Source organism: Pomacea canaliculata, linkage group LG4, assembly GCF_003073045.1.
Source record: "Pomacea canaliculata isolate SZHN2017 linkage group LG4, ASM307304v1, whole genome shotgun sequence".
Lineage (NCBI taxonomy): Eukaryota > Metazoa > Mollusca > Gastropoda > Architaenioglossa > Ampullariidae > Pomacea > Pomacea canaliculata.
Genome location: NC_037593.1, coordinates 13,487,421 through 13,505,746, shown reverse-complemented (window position 1 = coordinate 13,505,746; position 18,326 = coordinate 13,487,421). Strand labels below are relative to the sequence as shown.

The following is an 18,326-nucleotide window of genomic DNA, read 5'->3' as shown; positions in this document are numbered from 1 at the left end:
GTACTCTGGACTTGTTTGCAAAGTTTGGTCGTCCTTTACAACTCTATAGCAGTACGCATTTTTCTCCTAACCGTTGCGCCACCGGCCTTTATGCCTAGCTGGGAAATATATGTTAGAATGTGTGTTACTATTCGATGAAAGGAACCGCACCAAAGAAATACCACATGATTCAATAGATTTTATTATCCCAAACAGTAGCAGGAAAGAACAACACAATGCTTCTAGAAATAGATACGCGAAAGTAGGTTGTAAAATTAGATCACTCGTTCCAGACTATCGGTACATAAAATTCACTCCCGAAATAGAATCTTACAGACAGCCAGCGTGTGAATAAAGACAACTATTGATGTTACTTCCAAAAAGCATTCTGTGGCTTCATACCCGTATGTGTGTGTATAGGTACCGAGGCTTCTGCCTTCATTAATAACTGTACGCTTATTTGTAAGCAGACTGTTTATTTTGTAACTTGTGAATGATTCCTTTATGACATAATATACCACGTATATATATATACATATATTTTATTATTTTTACATGCATGTAGAGGATTAATTCTGATGAATTTTTCTGTCATACATACATACGCGCGCATGTATGAATGAGTGCTTGTTTGGGTGCACCTGGAATTTTTATTACAAGGAATGTCTCTTTAAAAATAATGGTATTATCATGAAACAAATTTACAGGCCGTGGGTAAACAGGCCGAGAGAAATGAAATAGCGAGAGAAAGAGAGGGGTTGGGGGAGGAAATGGTAGGAGATGGAGAAGAAGAACAAGAGTTCGGATGCATGAATGACTCGACATCTGCCAGCAAATGTCTCCTTGTCCAGACAGTGAGCTGGCAGTAAAATGCTGAAGGGGTGGAACGCATAATTCATCCAGTGAATACTAGCCGGACATTAGTGCAGATAACGTGGATCAACCTGACAATAGTTCCTCAAATTAGTGAAGATGATAAGTGTTGGCTGGTCGATCATTAGTGCAGATAATGACTGACACTGTCTGAGGAGGATCAAACCATTGTACTCGTCACGAGTCACCACAGAGTTTTATATATATAACATGCATAAGACATATAACTCCGTGCGAGTAACCGACTAAGAAGTCTGTCACGTTCCTGTTGGTTGAATTATTGACAACTTGACAGAAAGTGTTTCCACCTTCTGGTGATTCAGCACTTTTTTGTAGGGGGTGGGTTAGTATGGGCGACAATGGAATTAACCAGAGTATCTGGACGGTCAACCCGTTGGAAAGATTTCATCACAGAGAAGTCAAACATCACGTGACGAAATCTGCATAAGGACCATAGGATATTTGCGTTACTGGAGGCAACTGAGCGTTTACCACTTGCGCTACCGGGGACGCCACTCATAACCAGCCCCGGATGTCAAGCGTTATTTCAGGAGAAGTCTGTGACCCAGGGTATTTCCGCACCCGTGAATCATTTAGGAATATTACAAGTTCTCGGTAGTCGGATTACACATGCAGCTGACTTGGCAAATACTTCTAGAAATTGTGGAAGTCTGCCTTACGTGGTGTTCGCCAGCATAACTATACATGTGCCATCTGGCAAGTGCATGTATTTGTCAGTTAGATGCTTAGCAATTGCAAATGCCACCCGAGGGAACAGGGTGTCCATCAGGAAGAGCTTTGGGTCGAAAGCTGGCCCCGTGTTCAGTCTGGGTATTCTGGAGGGGTTCAAATACCTCCATCAGGTCGACGACAAGATCAACGAAAAGCTTGTCGAGGTTTTCTGCTGTCTTAGCGCTCGTTTCGATGTGCATCATGCCAACGGATTCAGCAAAAGCTTTGCCACTTTCTACCGGCACCTGGCGACTGGAAGCTAGGTCACACTTGTTGCCGACCAGCACTCTTCGCACCTGTAATGAAAGAAACGTGATGTATCTTAAAAACGGCGCGACTGCAGTAATGTCATGTCAGAGTTTGCTGGTTAATGCTGCTCATTCAAACACTTAAAAATGAACTTTCTAAACTGTTTTGAAATATTTATACCCAAATCCTAAGATCAAAAACTCTTATCCACCACTGGCAAACCTAACAACAAGATCAACAACTTTCATAAGGAATTTATACCATAAAACATTTGGTAGCTACTTTCTGACTTCACATGTAAATGTGAGTAAATAATTATACTCTCTTTGTCCATATTTTAAGCAATTCGTTCAATTTGTTTCATGAGGTAGCCCGGTGGCTCAACGGTGAGTGTCTGTCACCAATACAGTGAAAGCTGGCTGTCCGAGGTTCAACTTTTGTCTCGAGAAACACTTTTCTTTGTATGTGGCATCTGTTTAGAAGGCTGGCTGCCTTGCCGTGATAAAGCCTAATAGTCTCTGGGTTGGCGTAAAACACCAATTCCTGTGTTTTATGCTTTTTGTTATAGCAGCAGTCTAACAGTTTAACATATTTGTCCCTTGTCAAAGTGAGGACTAAGTGCAAAACAACCATTTTCTACTTCTTCTACCAGCTTCGTAAAGAAGCCATTGTTACTCGCAGCATAGTCTAATCATTGACGTGTATAGGTGGATTGCTGTCTGCCAAGACCAACGTTTAGCCTCTTGCGAAGTTCTCCGCTGTTAGTCTCGGCTAGCCTAAACAATGTGACTAAACCGGAAGCTTTGTAGTATCATGCCTCGTTTTAGTAGTTAGCTGGAAAAATTCGTCTGCCAGCAGTCCAGTAACATAAGTTCGTGGTCTTACCTTGTTTCCGGCGTAATTATTGACGTCACTGAGCCACTTATGCTGCACACTCAGATACGTGTCAGAGTCAGTGACGTCATACACTAGGATGACGCTGTTGGCGTTGCGATAGAACGTGGAGACGATGTGTTTGAAGCGCTCCTGTCCAGCCGTGTCCCAGATCTGCAGCTTGATTCTCTTCCCTGAAAGTCAGAGACGCCATCAGCCTCACTGATAATAATTGTTGTTTTGTAAACACAATCTCACTGTATAGTGATAACGAGCCGACATCGATTGATGAGAAAGACATTACTCTTAACATCGTTAGCATCTTCAGCTTCATCCACTGACAGGATACATTAATACAGCGCACTTTCACTGACACGCACAGGCATGCATTGAATGTCTAGCTAATTTTTTCCCTCTATTTTCACTTTTCTTTGTCACCGTTGCACGTCACACAATCAACTACAAACACCCACGAACGAACGAGCGCACACAGGCGTGCGCATCCACATATACAAGCACGCACAGAGGGAGCTTGTGTGGGGGGTTGGGTGGGACAGAGAGGTCACTACATAAAGCTACATCTCACCGTTAATAACGACTGTTCGAATCTTGAAGTCAACTCCGATGGTGCTGATGAAGGTCTCGCTAAATACCTGGTCCACGTACCGCAAGAGCAAGCTTGTTTTGCCGACACCTGAGTCACCAACAATCACCAGTTTAAACAGGTAGTCCAAGTGGTCGTCCTCATCCGCCATTCTTGACTTTGAAGGTTTGAAGATCAACTGTCATAAAATAACGTAGAGCGAACAGAAAGTCGGGTTAAATCTTCGTGTGTGTGTGCGCGCTATTGTACAAGCATTAAGTAAACTTGCAGATTTATGAGGGTGTGAAAGAGAGTCAGTTCTACGGCAGGAAGGATGTCTGCAGTGATTTCTAAAAGCGTGTCCGTTTGTTAATGCGTTTAAGCTGACCCGACCGTCCCGTCAGAGTTGAATATCCTTATACGCAGCCATTTATACAGTGTGGTAAGTTTCTACATGCACAGTCTTTCTTTATCTTCACCCTTCTCAAATCTCGTCTCGATCTTTTCACGCGCACACACACACGCGCATGCACACACGTACACAAAACAGATCGTCATACCTTTTACTTTGAATGTCAGCTACTCCGCAAAAACATGTTGCTTAGACGGTGTGTGTGTGTGTTGATCATAATAAATCAAATTGTAAGCATCAATATAAAGCTATTATAAAATAATTGCTTATAATACTTACATATTAGATTCTTGGCTCTGATAATGTAAATATTTATCAGTCTAGCTGATAATTCTGAATCCTACACTTTAAACACAACAGCGCAATTAGCTGGCAGTCAGAGATGGTACTGCTCCCCTGCTAGATGTTTACAAAACAACCGCCTACAGTTGTCCTGTATCTGGTTGTGCTTGGTTATACATAAGTCACGCATCCGCTGCCGCTTTTATACAAGTGCGTCTGCTGATCTATGCGATGACATGGCAGATGTGACACAAACGTCTTCCTTCTGGCTGTTCAAAAAGAATCCAATAAAATAAATGTTACAAATTCACCAGTAAATTTTTGAGAAAGTTTCTAATTTTAGAATTTTACGTCAGTGACAACGCGTTCCAAGTGACAGCGTCATAAAGGGAAGTCACTTCAGCTAAGCAATTCGCAACATTTTCCTTGGTCAACTCCCTTGTTCGGTTTTCTGTCAGCCAAATGCGTGTACACGCACCTAACTGACCTGAATGTATACTTCTGTACTGTCTAAGCTGTCTTTGTCTTTGAGATTACTTTCATATATTTATGTCAATCAGCCACAAACAGCATTTGTACATATTTAAATTATAAAATACGTAAAGCTATAAATACTAGGTATTTTATTCTATGTACGACAACAATTATAACATTTCTCATGCCTTTTCTTTATAAAACTGTACTGAAATATTTTTATTCTCGTGGATCTCGCAAGTAAGTATATTCAACATACAGAAATTAGGGCTTTAAGTATGAGTCACGAAGTGGTTGCTATATTAAAAGACAGTGCAGTTTTTCAAAGCATGTGACGAGCATACTGCCCGAATCTGATAAAAAAATCAGAAATACAAACTATGACAATTTTTCACTGAACTGCAAAGAAACTAATAAAGAATAGCGTAAGTTCTAACCGAAGTCGCATTTAAAAGTTCATTCAAATACTCGTTTGTCGCAATAATTGACGGACACATTTCAAGTTCACACATAGGCAAAGAGACTAGAGGGAAGTTCAAACTGATGAAGTTTTTCTGCGGTGGGGTGGGGGAATGAAATGAAATTACCGAAGTGGCCAAGATCTTACGTGTCCTTAGGGATGTGATATTCTTGTTTGATTACGACCACGATATATTTAGAATGCTCGGTGGAACGCATGAGCCGACCTACTAACATGACTTGTCAAAGTGTACTTTGGCGTCAGCGTACACTTACAGAAAAAAAAAGATCTACTCAAAATGATCCTCTTTACCGAACATATTTGGTCGTTTGTGTTAGTAAATATATTGTATGATGTGCTCGGTCACTCACACACACACACACACTATTATACACACAAAGTATATCCCATTCACATATTCCAATCATATGTGTCTAGTTAAAGTTCTTTCATAGATGGTCGAAACTGAAATGCGGAAGTCATCAGGTAACAAGAAAATTCTTCCCTTCCGACTGCTACCCTTTGTCTTATTTTGTTAAAAGGCCTACTTCTGTTTGATTTTCTCTACAAATTAAGGAGGGCCCTCAACGTCACGACACTTTTTAGAATTAGTTGGTGTAAGATTTGAGTTAAGGTTATACCATTTGGTGAACTAGGCAGTCACCTAGGGCGCAAGGTCACGGAGAGGGCTCAAAAAACGGCCTGATGTATTTTTAACGAAGAATATGTTAGGGAAAAATATCTTTGTCGAGGAACGACATTTGCAGATCAACTTTCCTCTGTTTGTAGGCTGACCTCACCCCGCTAATTTCTCAGTATGTGTATTAAAGGAAAGCCCCATTAAACGAGGGTGCATTTGCAGTGACCAGGTAACCAGCGGGGAAATAAAGGGTGGAGGAGGAACAGCGTAGGGGCTGAGGAGGGGCGGCGTTGGTGGATGAGGAAGGGGCTGTTTGGGAAGGACACCTATTATAGAAGGGACCATATGCCAGTCTTACCTTTCTCTCTTCTATCCTAAGTGTGTCCGAAAGAGAAAATGGTGAACAAATCAAGATTCAGCAGTGGCTATGGTTCTCCATGGTTCTACAAACACGTCATGAGAGTTTGTAAAGATAAGTTTGCAAGATTTGTATACTGTTTTATAGCTGTATATATTTTATTAACACGATTGTCTGTTTATCTTAATTATACTTCCTTCTTTCTTTTATTACCTTTTTTGCTTGTATGAATGCAAGTGGTTGAGTTAGGGGTGTTGTAAACCTTAACAAAACATTCCATTGCCCTAACGGATCCGTTACAGACTTCATCATGTCACAATCACGCTTGGTGAGGTCTATATGAGGGAGGGCAAAGGAAAACGCCTGAGTGGATAAGCTTGCCATTGCTATTGTGTGGAAGGAAGGAATGAAGGGGCACATTCTGTAAGGTTATAATGTTCATTCATCACCAAAAATCGTTCTTTACGGATCGATTGGCACTGTCACTTGACTTATCCAATGACTGCTAAATGGTTCGGCTGTATGTGTGCTCTGTATGTGTACATGTTTCACACTTTAAAAGTCGCCATGTTTGCTCTGTCATGCGACCCTGAAATATAGTGTAAGTCTGCCCTACATTCTGAGACCACCCATCGTCTGCTCCACACACAGTGACAGGCGCGTTTTAATGGCGGCTGGTAGCGATGAAAGCATACAACAAGCGTTAGGCATGGTGCAGATATCAGCGACGACGATATTCTAATAAGCAACAAATCAATTTTTGAAAAGATAATAATCGCAGCGATTATTAGCCGATGAAGGAGGCAAAAATCTCATAACGATCGTGGAGAGAACCCTGTATTTTACATCAGAAGGGATTTTGAATGTCAACGAAAATCCCGCAATTCGAGTGGACTTTGTACTACAAAATTCAGTCACAGGAGTTGCTGTGCGTATGGCTGGTCGGAAAATGTGTTCTGGATGGTGATGTTTGTGTGCCCGGCTTACTGTGGGGAGATTTGGTTCGAAGGAGACAGTTATATAATATATCTGAGCACCCGTTGACGTTTGCGTTGTGGAAGATTTTACTTAGAAAATGCGCGGACATAGTTGTTCAAGTGGAGAATGTTACAGACCATTGAGCAAGCAGGGCAGAGGGAAGAACCTGGCCATGGCCGCATTCTCAACCTTTCTGTCTCAAAGTCTTCTCAGATGAAGCATCAGCCATAGCTACGATTCATTTCTTAAAGTACTAGAGGGGTGCATTTCTTTTGTTCTTCTGATGATTTGGAAAGCTCAGTTCAAAATACTAATTCCCAAATTTGGGGTGAACATTCTGCTACAACAGTTCGTTCTCAAGAAACACGCCTACAGATATCACCATTCATAAAAAAGGTACATGTATACAGATATTTATCACATGGTCTTACTTCTCAGACGTAAAAGCCCTACTTCTGTGTTGTTGATCCTTTGTTGTTGTTCTTGCTGCTGCTGCTGTTCCAGTGATGTTTGCAGTGGCGTAAATCGAGAACGAAAGTGGCATCCACATAGTTTTTCTTGCATTAAATTGTTGGCGAAATATTAAGTGATAATCCGACATGAGTATGTAACACTTCGACTGACGGCGAAACTTTATATTTATATATATATACGGTTATACGATTGCGATCCACAAGTTTGGAAGTTTCTGAATTTGCAATATTGTCAGGTTATGTAAGCATATCCTTTTCTTGCATGAATGTGTGTGTCAGTGGCGCAGGAACTGGGGTTTAAGGCAGGGGGGGGGGGAGGCAGCCAACCCCTCAAAAAAGGTATTGAGAAGACAAGAATGTGAACGGCGTTCACTGTAAGCATGAAGGCCCCCGCCGTTTGCCCCAAAGCCGAGCATCTTTCCTACGCCCCTGTGTATGTATGTGTGCATATATGTGTGTAAATGTGTCGCGCTCCAGAGCATGTGATTTTGTCTGCTAAGAAATAATAAAGGGAAAGAGTTCTGACATCCAATAAAAGTGAAGTTTTTTTTTAATAATTATAATGCTGACACATTCGCCAAAGGAAACCCCTCTCAGCAAGCGAGATTTGGTAACAAGGAAGGAAAACGGGGTGAAACTATTCAGTGAATGAGGATACCATGACACTTCAGCTGACTCGTGTACGAACAAAATTTATAATGGCTGAGAGAGACTTGGAGCACAGAGGAACATGAAATATACTAATGGGTTCAGTGCAAAAGTATGTCGCTTCGGCGGCTATCGATAGACTAGAAAAACTGAGCTCTTGCTGCAGAAAATGCAGTTCGTGATCTCGTGATCTCTGCCTATTTCTGGGGTGGAGGACAGTGAATGTGGGGCGTTGGTATGTAAAATGATACAGTCACATTTATAGGTGCATGAATACTCGTAGAAGTGAGCTGATGTGTGTGTGTGGTGTTTGCATATATATATACGTGTGCTTGCACGTGTTTTTTATACTATGCATTAAAATAACACGCACGTGTGCTCATGCTGTCCTTTGCACGTTTGTTTGTTTGTTTGTTTGTTTGTTTGTTTGTTCGTTCGTTTGTTTGTTTGTTGTTGGTTTGTTTCTTGAATGTCTTTATTGGCGTGCGTGTGTAAAAGCCTCGATCGCGCCGCAGTTTATGTTTTTACAGCTTCCTTTTTTCTGTCTGTTTAACTGTGCCTACTAAACCTATCTATCTTTCATCACACTTAACTTCTGCTCTCAGAACTATAAGTATACCTAGATGTCTTATAACACTTATCTTATGGCCGTCAACATGTCATTTTGTTGTTGTTGTTGTCGTCATTGTTGTTGTAGTTCCCATCTTTCAGAAACCATGGTACCAATAAGTCCTTTATAACCTCTCAGACGAACTGCTAGAACCTTTCCGGAATTTGTGAGTCACCAAAATATCGTCAAGCAAATAATTTACATCTAGAAATGCATAAAAACTGGAGAGTCATAAACATTGACTGTAACACAAAATATCAATAATAATAAATTAAGTGATGTGCGTGCTTTCTTTCCAGACAAAGAGAATCCAGCTGAGATGGCCACCCAGCCCGAGATGAACAGCTTTATAAACTGGATATATGAAAGATCGTTCGGCAAAATTAAACTACTGATTGGTGATGATGCTTCGACTAGGAAGTCATTTTCAGATCAAATCCACCCAGTGGTAAGTTTGCAGGGTTCATAGAAAGGATACCCCTTTCCCCTAGTCATCACCCTCAGGAATTAGAAAGGGCATGCATCTCTGTATCGAGTGAGTGAAAATATAATAAATAAAAAGACACTATTAAGAATGTACTTCGAGATGCATTTTATCATACATGGTGAGTCGTATAAACTACTTAAGTGGACGCTGATCAAGGAAGTTTTGGCTCCTTGCCGGCGACTTCCCTTCACAAGTAGGCTTGTTCTTAGTTTAGGCCTTCTTATGTTACAGGTCTAGTGAGGTGCAAAAATGTTTCCTAATGATAGGATACTATTTACCCAGCAACATTTTATTCGCCCAGACAGTCTTCTAAAATACCTAATATATATATATTCGAATCTCCAAAACACCGTGTACAAAATATTATTTATGCTATCAGTATTGCTTAATAAGGGTGAATACATTCCGTCGTTCCTAAGGTATACGTCTACAACCATCACCATGCACAGAAAGAGACCAACACGCAGGTCTGTACATAAAACGTTTGTGTTGTCAAGGCCTCAGCAGGTGTACAAACATGACGTCACGAGTTTTATCTCTTTCTGTGCATAATAATCTTTGTATGCGTGTATGTCGAAAACGAGTGCGGAACACTTCGACTAACGGCGAACGTGTCAGGTCATACAATTTACGGCCTGAAGACGTGGAAGGTATTAACCCAGAATTTGGGAAATGGTATTACACACCAAGGTTTAACCGGAAAAATTTTTCTTACTTGACCTTTAACTTTCTATAAATTCCCTTACTGTTTCAAGTCGTGGTCTGCCCATCTTCTCCAATCTTAACAGCCGCCATCGTTGTCGCTGTTGCCGCAACAAACATTATTTTAATAACAAAAGAAAGATGATGATGTCTTCGTTAGAATCGTTTAAGCTATTCAGGGCGGCCGAGAGCCAGCAATGGTCCAGGGCAGACGACCTCTCCGGGCCTCTTGTAATTGTAATCGTAAATTATTTTAGTATTTTAAAATGTCCCTATTTGAAAATACAAGCATTACTTACTCTTTTACGTGTACGAGCAGTAAGATAATAATTTATGATCAAGCTTAGTGTATCTTTTACACGATAATTTAATCAACTATTTCACAATAAAAATACACAGATTCATATCATGCTACAAAGTATGGAGGAGAGAGTGCAGACGTATGCGGAGGAGCTGGAGTCTGTGCTGCATCTACAAGGACAGCAGCGCAACAGCAACAGCAGCAACAGCAACAACGATCAGCAGGATGGGGGATTGGATATGCAGGTTCTGGAGAGCGCCATCAGCTCCATCTGCCAAATGGAGGGCCAGCTTAGCCAAATGTTTTACAGGAAAATTCACGAACAGCGGCGAACGACTGGAAGCAGTTTCAGCAGTAAGTGACTGGATTTTAAAAAAAAAATGCTACAGACAGACAGACAGACAGACAAAGAGGGGGGATAGAGAAAGAAAAGAAAAAATGTAAACCATTCAGGGTTTTGCCCATTTTGAAAAGACAGTTTCTCTATTCATATTTGACTACTTACATTGAAAAAAGTTACAGCGACAATTCCAATGTAAAATATTGCAATGCTATGTTTTAGATCAACAATATGTTAATGTCTTTTGCCATTTTAGCTAGTAAGCCATTCAGTTTGTTATAGAAATGAAACTTCCAGGATGAGGTTCTTAGTCATTGAGATAATCATCTTTTCCGATAGCTTCCTACATAATGTCGCTTTAAGCTGATTAGAAACTAAGCATCATCTCTATAAATCCCGGAGCAGTACTTATAATATCCATGGCTTAATGGCTTTGTTAACCGAAACAAATAATTAAACATTTAAATAAATGTGTTAAATATGTTCGGAAGTTGTTTCTAGCACGCTTATCATGTAAAATTTTCCAAAGTCATACATTCGACAACATGACTATTTAGGCATGGGCTTTATTTTGGTGTTTTACATACATATACAAATACATATACACACATACATACATCACCAACTCAGGCTCTCTTCAAACTTTGTGCCAGAAGTTTTAGATATAGATAGATGTAGACACTCACATAACGGGCAGTAAATGTCGGATTTCAAAAGAAAGAAAAAGAAATTCATATATTTGATGCTATAAATAAATCGAATAATTCGCATCGTCTAATGGAGAGTTGTCATCTTTTCTTTTTGTCTCCCCTGCCAGGTGCGTCCAGTGCCGATCAGTCCCACCTGCGAGCTCTGAAGTCGTGTCATCAAAAGCTGGTCAACGAATTGTGTCTACAGGATACGGGCCTGCAGGAACAGCTCGTCTCCAAAGGATTGCTGACCCCCAACGACGCCATGCACATCAACCGCCAGTCGTCTGCTTCCGCCAAGAACGAGAAGATGCTGGAGATCGTCGCCAGACGGATGGACAAAGGGACGTTCCGTTCGATCTTTCTGCCGGAGCTGAGGAAGGACTGCGGCCACTGTCACCTGGCGGACCAGCTAGAAGAAGTGGACCTGCAGATTAAGGGAGAGGTGGAGGAGGATACCTGTCCTTTTTGCAGGCTGACCGAGGAAGTGGACCCCAAGGCACTGGCCCGTTCGTTATACACTAAGGGAGCCATAACTCCCAACACGTATCGAGACCTTATGGATGGAGTCATGTCGCGGCAAAGAAAGTAAATACTTTGCTGATGTCTGTCCTCTCTTCGTTGTTGGCATCGTTTGCCGCCGTCTTTGTGTCCCTCTCTTTGACTTTGCGTGAGTGTGTGTTAAGAATAGCCATGAAACATATAACTTGTATGTTACTTTTATTTATTGTGTATTTTGTTTGATTGATTGGTTGATTGATTGATTGATTGATTGATTGTTGCAGGTGGTATTTGCTCCAGAGAAACTTATGCAATAACGAGGCTCTACTGGAGTCCCTGAAGCAAGAAACACCCAACAGTTACAAGATGATCAGAAAGCAGGGCCTGCCTGTCGACCGCTGCTGCTGCAGCCAGCTTGACCACGAGCGTCTGCGGCCGGCAGGAGCCTGCAGGATATCAGACGTCAGTGGTTCTTCGTTCAGCATGCCCAGCAGAGGTAGGGGTCTGCTCCTTCACCTTTACGATGCTGGCAATTGTGGAGAAGGCGTCGTCTTTATCAGTATCATTGTCATCATCACTATTTCCACCGCCTCCGCTACATTGAAATCTTGCAATAGAACACGTTTCCCTGTGCACTGTGTTCTTGTACCTGGTGTGTTCTAAGAGTATTGACATACTTTCAAAGAATATTTCTAGTCGTATTCGTGTTCCACGTCCGTCCGTCTCATATGCACGCAGTCGTGTTTGTTATTTTCTGTTTCAAGCCCCTCCATATGAAACAGAGCAGACACTGGGTCGCACGGGACATCGCGTTTGCTTCATTTTTGACAACTTGAGCATCAGACGCCAGTGCTACCAGGTCGATTCTGCAACTCTGTGCGATACCTTTGAACAGTTCGGCTTTGAGGTCAGAATGAGTCATGAAGTCACCTGGGAGGACATGGTCGCCATTTTGGAAGCCTACACTACGCCTGATGTTCAAGAAGGACAACGGGAAACAGAATACTTGATTGTCGTTCTTCTTGTACATCTGGAAGACAGGTATGCATAAACTAAGACAGACAAACAGAGAAGACTGACAAAGAGAGACTCAAACCCAAGGGAGGCAATGCAAACGCCATCTCGTGTCCGCAAGTTTTGGCAATGTAAAAAAAACAACTTTATAATGCTTAAAATATAATAAATTATCCATTTAGAAAAATCGTTGCCAGACGAACTGTTCTGCGTTCAAGTGAATAAATTTTTACTTTTCTCCCCCTTCAGGGACTACTTTCTTGACATCTACAAGAGACCGTGCCGCCTGGACAGACTCACCAGTACGCTTACCGCCTCGGCTTGCCCCCGACTTGCCGGCAAGCCCAAAATCTTCATCCTTCCAGCCAGCATGGGCGTCAACGACATGAGCGGCTACCCAGAATTCCAGGAACACAACCTGGCATCGAGTGCTGCAGATAATTCCAGTATCCTGCGCCGTCCTGTGGACTCCAGAATGCCTTCCACAGCCAAGGAAAACAATTCTATCATGCACGTCAAGAACACGAATGGCTACCCAGAATTCCTGGCGCACGACCCGTCGTCGAGCCGTGCAGGCGATCCCAACATCATAAGGCATCACGAGGACTCGAGGGTGGCGCACCCTGTCAAGGGAAACAGTTGCGAAGAAAGAGCGATATCGGCTGTCGAAGTGAGCTACCATTTGCCCCTCAGGCCAAAGTCAGCGCTGGAGCCGAGAAAGAAGGTGCCCGAGATCGTCATAGAAAAACCGAACTGCGAGGGACAACAACAGTTGCCGTCGCTTCGGATTCCAAAGGCAGGAGACACAATAGAATGCAAGGCAGCCGAGAGGACCGAAGACGGACCTCAGAGGGTGCCGGACGAGGCCGACTTTCTTCTAGCCTTCGCCACGTGTCCTGGCTACGTCATGTGGACGAACTCTCTGGGCGGCTCACACTACATTAGGGTGCTGGCCGACGTCCTGCAGAATCAAGGGAGGTCACAGGACCTGGTCACGTGTCTGACGCTGGTTGCCCAGCAGGTGGCGAGCATGGAGATGACGACAGGAAGGGGGCGGAGCTTCAAGCAGATTCCTAGCTTCATCTCCACTCTTCGAAAGCCTGTTTATTTGTGAGTTAAAGAGAGAGAGAAAAAAAATAATAAAAAAGACTAGAAAGATTACATCAAACAATCTTTGAAAGACTGAAGGAAGGATGAAAGCAAGCACCTTCAGAAAGGACCTGAGCAGCCAAATAACTAAGCAGGCAAGCGAGGAAACAAAACAAAACAAACAAAGCGAAACAAACAAAGACAAATTAAAGGTGAAATGCATATAACTTATCTCCCTTGTATGCAGCATCTAAGTATAGTTCCAATTGACATTGTAAGCCAAGTTTTCCTTGCCTATTCGAGAAAATGTTCGTAAATTTGCAAAAGCCTAAGGGTAATTTGTGAACCTACAAGTACTTGGTGAATACACAAAACACAAATTATTTCCAAAGATAAAGAGAACCCACAGGACTTGATGTCCCTTCGCCTAATTAGCTGAGGAGATCGGTTCTTCATTTTGTTTCATGTTTCGATTTGGACTAAAATGTTGGCTCTTCATGCTTACACGTGCTTCTGCTGTATTTGCTCCATTCTTCTGTTTTGAACTGGATTGTACGTTTTTGTTTTTGTTTTTGTTTTTTGTTTTTTTTAATGTGAACTGATTGGACTGGATTCCACTCTGGCGCTCTTCACTCACTTCGTCAGCGTTCTTGAGTTGCAGTGAATAAACTGAAGTGATGATCACCTTTTTGCAATTTAAAATGCTACTGTTTTTTTGATGATCTCAAGATTGCTCAGTACACTCAGTATATCTTCTCCTGATGTCACTAACGCTTGTTTTCTGGAGTCGTTAAATGTCCAGTAATCACACTCTAATGCCGAAACTAAGCATGTCCTCTCATTGTTCTTCGGTCTACATCTTTATGACTATTTCCTGGATCCTGTTCAGCGTAATGAGCTTGCTTATTGCCGACATATTGTGCTATACAAATTAACTTATTATTACCTGTAACTCATTTGATATTTATGCTCAGTTTGTTGTTGCTTTCAAGCGCTCATTCAGCCTAGCTCAAAGATAAAGAAAGCAAAAGAAATATATTTTTTACCAGTGCATTTAAAAGATTTAACTAAAAACCTATTTTTCACGGCATAATTAAATTTTTCATTTTGGATTTGTATTGACATCGATTTTTCGTTTCTTCCTTTCTTCATTTTTCCGTTCGATCATCCATTCATCCGTTTGTTCGTTCTACTCAATAATTATATTTCGTGTTGAATGTCTATCTCAGTCTTTCTTAATTTAAGATTTAAACATCTTGTATCAAACAGACTATGGAATCACTTATGATTTTTAATCTTTGTAAGAACAGAATATATGTTGTTGATTTTTTGTTTTGCTTTTTTTTAACTTTGAAACACAGTATTGTAAGACATTAGCTTCCAACGACCAAGAAATGAATCCGCACCATAAAAACAGCACTGTTGTTTTACTGGCTGTCGTCCTTTTGATGAACTAATACAATAAATATTTAACTGAAAATCCTATTTTTTCAGTTTCATGCATGTTGTTGAATCTCAGAGTGTGATATTTTCCGTATGCAGCCTAACAATATATAACAAACCCAAGTATATCCTACTGGATATGGTACCGTGTATGTCTCTCGATGTACCTGCAGATGAACTGTTGAAGCTTTAATACAGCGTTGATTGATAACACGACCGAAAAAAAATTACTTATCTGCTCACTTATCGCAGAACGTATACTGATATCTGTTGTAACAGATAAACTTCAAATCCTGTCTCTCAAATTATCAATGCGTTGATATTAGAGTTCAGATCAAGTCCAAGCTGTTGCACAAACAGCCGCAAGAACCACACGAGTGCACGGACAACACCGCAGTTTCTTTTCACAAACATCACAAGGATACCGAATACCAGTTGTTTTGAATGTTCAGCAAACTTTTGATTTTGTTTTCCTTAACATTTGAGAAGATTAAACCTTCACCTACCTCCTCGTGCCTGTTCGGAGTTGATATTTTAAGTCCACGACTCGTGAAATCATAATCCAAACAGACTGTCGAAATGAACTATAAGGACTACAACCATCTGTCTGCAAGACTGTCGAGAGGTTGTTGTTCCCTTTCGCTCTCGTGTTAACATTGGTTTTAATGAGATTCTTTGGTTCTGTCTTTTCGACTTCAAACTGTTTGGTAAGCAACTGGCATCTCCTTTCGAGTATCGAAGATTAGGAGAGAAAGAACAGACATGGAGAGACTACTACAGCTCTCCCTCCCGATGAAGATAAGCGCACCAAGTTTTACTCTAGGGATCGTGTTGTTCTTCGTGTCTTTCGGCACACACTATTGGATGAGCTCCAAGATAGAGGATGACTGGAGTCTTCATGCAGGGATCTGGGAAGCCTGCTTTGTGGGAAACACCACCCATCGCTGCTATCCGTGGACTGATGATTACGTTCAGAAGGTTAGAAGAGGTAAATGTGGGAAACTTTCTACATATTTTGTGATCCTGTAAGATTTGCGTTTGAATAAAGTCGTTGTGAGGTAGAGTTTAAACTGTATCCATTACAAATTTTGTTGGCGCCACCTCTGCTGACAGGCAAGAATGTGATTGGTTTGTACAGACTGGATGCAGACGGTGCAGGCCATGGACTGTCTGGCGTTGGTGATTCTCGTCGCAGCCCTCGTCATCTTCGTCATCTTCCTGTACACCAGGCGGCGCCTCGCTGGCCTAGCATCGCTCGCCACCTGCTTTATCTCGGGTATTCCCTTCTCCTGCACCATCCCCAACCTCTTCGACATGCATACGTTAGCGTTTGGGGCTGCTGAGTGTGAGCAGCCTGTATCGACAGAAACGTTTTGGACGGAAGGCCTGGAAGGGTGTTATGGGTTTAATGTCGTAACACATTACAGTAAATTAAAAAGACCAATGGGTTACTGGTTTGCATACAAGATCAACAGGTGCTCTGTGGGCAGTTTGGTGACACAGTGATTAGCGTCTGTTATCAATACAATGCCTGGGTTCGGATCTCGTCTCAGGCGCGCTGTTTGCAGGGGCAGCTACTTGCCGTGACATAGCTTAGTTACTGGCTCGGCGTCAAACACCAATACCCTACCCTCCTACACTGTGGAGATCAATAAAAGCAACCGATTTCTTCTCATAATTATTTTAAAGTAATTTTCTCCTTTTTTTTTTTTTTCTTTTCAGCGTTCTTCATCCTGATCACCTGCATACTGTTCCTTGAAAATATGAACGATGACAAGGACATCTTAGGAGGTCAATCGGTGCATGCTGACTGGAGTCTGGGTTGCAACTTTGTGGCTCTTATTTGTGTGGCGCTGGCTGGTGGTGGTCTCATCCTTGACGTTCTCTGTGGCTGGGGGAACAGTGACACACTTATCACACCTGTGCTTCTGCAATAAACACCAACCTGTCACTTCGGAACAGTCTTCTCCTGCTTCCCAACTCCCTATGTGCGCTACTTACAAAACTTTGAATTAGAAAAGAACAAGCTCAAGGGTGAACTGGAAGTATGGAGTGCTAGGAAGAGTGGGGAGTTGACCGCTGTTAAAACACTTTACTTTTTTAAAACTACTTCAATAAATGACATTCTGTTTTTACTAACCTTTGTTGTAGTGTTGCTTTCCTATTGATAAAATACCTATATAAACTAATGACGGTGACAAGTACATGGCACGTGGAATGAATGAGTTGCGGTGACGATGCATACATACAGGCATTGCATTATTACAGCCAGACTATAAGAGTGAAAACTCACATGTCAGTACATGATCAGAAATACAGAGGATACAGGATGCCTTCCTAAGGATTTGCTGATGACAAAAGGCTGCCTAGTCTCTCTGCCTTATTCCGGTGATATTGGAACAAACAAGGGAGACAAAACTGTTCCTGTTCACTAGATAGAGGCTGTGGAACGAAGAGATGAAAGAAAAAGTGATGAGACTTTCCATGATAGAACCGACTGAGGATGACAGAGCTGTAGGAGGTACAGGCGTTGCATGCTGGCTCTTAAACAAATCCAGTCATGTCAAATCTGTAGAAATAAATATTTAATCTTTTTGGGATTTACAACAATACCTTAATATTTGTTATCCTTTCTATTTTCAAGATTATACAAGCGCAATAATTAAAATAATAAATCTTAGCGAGTTTGGGACATTCTGCTAGTATCTGCCTTGGGGGCGATGCTCTTTACGAGTTACTGTGATGGAAATAATCCGAGCTATTAAAATAATTGTATCGTCCAGTATAAGTAATTATCATTTCTTTCGAATTATAGCAAGCTTTGAAGTGCGTACCTTATCATGCGCACGAGACTTTTAAACTTTTATGAGTCATAGTTATTTGCAGTGTCAGAGAGCTTATCGTCATATGCTGAGTCAGCGTTCGCATTTCACTGCGTTTCGACAGTAGCTCTACTTTCGAATTTGTTCTAAAACATACAAAAACCGTTCTACAAGGAATTATTTTAACATCTAAAAGAATTCGTTACTTTTATTTGGTAGACTTGTAAAATATGGTCGTTATCAAAGAAACATTTGTAACATACTGTGCTCTGACCGCATCACGCGCCTTTCGCCGGAAGTAAACAAGTAGACAT

At 41.6% G+C, this 18,326-nt stretch overlaps 2 protein-coding genes and 1 long non-coding RNA gene across 6 annotated transcripts; 1 reads left to right on the top strand and 2 right to left on the bottom strand.

Moving 5' to 3' along the window:
- Positions 1–163: 163 nt before the first annotated feature.
- On the bottom strand, positions 164–4,341 carry LOC112562943 (ras-related protein RIC1-like). Its single transcript, XM_025236568.1, has 4 exons — positions 3,981–4,341; positions 3,293–3,488; positions 2,719–2,900; positions 164–1,880 (listed from the first exon to the last, which is right to left on the bottom strand). The coding sequence occupies exons 2-4, from the start codon at positions 3,459–3,461 to the stop codon at positions 1,599–1,601; spliced, it is 633 nt and encodes a 210-aa protein (XP_025092353.1). The 5' UTR covers positions 3,462–3,488; positions 3,981–4,341; the 3' UTR covers positions 164–1,598.
- Positions 4,342–5,954: 1,613 nt separating this feature from the next.
- LOC112561359 lies at positions 5,955–17,325 on the top strand. Of its 3 annotated transcripts, none has more exons than XM_025233796.1 (9): positions 5,955–8,249; positions 8,924–9,072; positions 10,213–10,468; positions 11,272–11,731; positions 11,929–12,140; positions 12,409–12,685; positions 12,908–16,178; positions 16,329–16,466; positions 16,913–17,325. In XM_025233796.1, the coding sequence occupies exons 1-7, from the start codon at positions 8,237–8,239 to the stop codon at positions 13,770–13,772; spliced, it is 2,232 nt and encodes a 743-aa protein (XP_025089581.1). In that variant the 5' UTR covers positions 5,955–8,236; the 3' UTR covers positions 13,773–16,178; positions 16,329–16,466; positions 16,913–17,325. The 3 variants fall into 3 exon arrangements, with proteins under 3 accessions (XP_025089581.1, XP_025089582.1, XP_025089583.1); XM_025233798.1 differs by having other exon boundaries at positions 5,956–7,289; XM_025233797.1 differs by lacking the exon at positions 16,329–16,466.
- LOC112561360 lies at positions 16,978–18,317 on the bottom strand. 2 transcript variants are annotated; one of them, XR_003098671.1, is made up of 3 exons: positions 18,276–18,317; positions 17,484–17,759; positions 16,978–17,118 (listed from the first exon to the last, which is right to left on the bottom strand). It is a non-coding gene; the product is annotated as an uncharacterized LOC112561360 (long non-coding RNA). The 2 variants fall into 2 exon arrangements; XR_003098670.1 differs by lacking the exon at positions 18,276–18,317 and adding an exon at positions 18,025–18,232.
- Positions 18,318–18,326: the final 9 nt, after the last annotated feature.

Excerpts from the sequence above, each read along its gene's own strand:
- LOC112562943 (XM_025236568.1), bottom strand. The coding sequence starts at position 3,461 with ATGGCGGATGAGGACGACCACTTGGACTACCTGTTTAAACTGGTGATT. Across the intron at positions 2,901-3,292 it reads TCGAACAGTCGTTATTAACG|GGAAGAGAATCAAGCTGCAG; the intron begins GTGAGATGTAGC and ends TCTGACTTTCAG. Across the intron at positions 1,881-2,718 it reads ATAATTACGCCGGAAACAAG|GTGCGAAGAGTGCTGGTCGG; the intron begins GTAAGACCACGA and ends CTTTCATTACAG.
- LOC112561359 (XM_025233797.1), top strand. Across the intron at positions 9,073-10,212 it reads CAGATCAAATCCACCCAGTG|ATTCATATCATGCTACAAAG; the intron begins GTAAGTTTGCAG and ends AAAAATACACAG. Across the intron at positions 12,686-12,907 it reads CTTGTACATCTGGAAGACAG|GGACTACTTTCTTGACATCT; the intron begins GTATGCATAAAC and ends CTCCCCCTTCAG.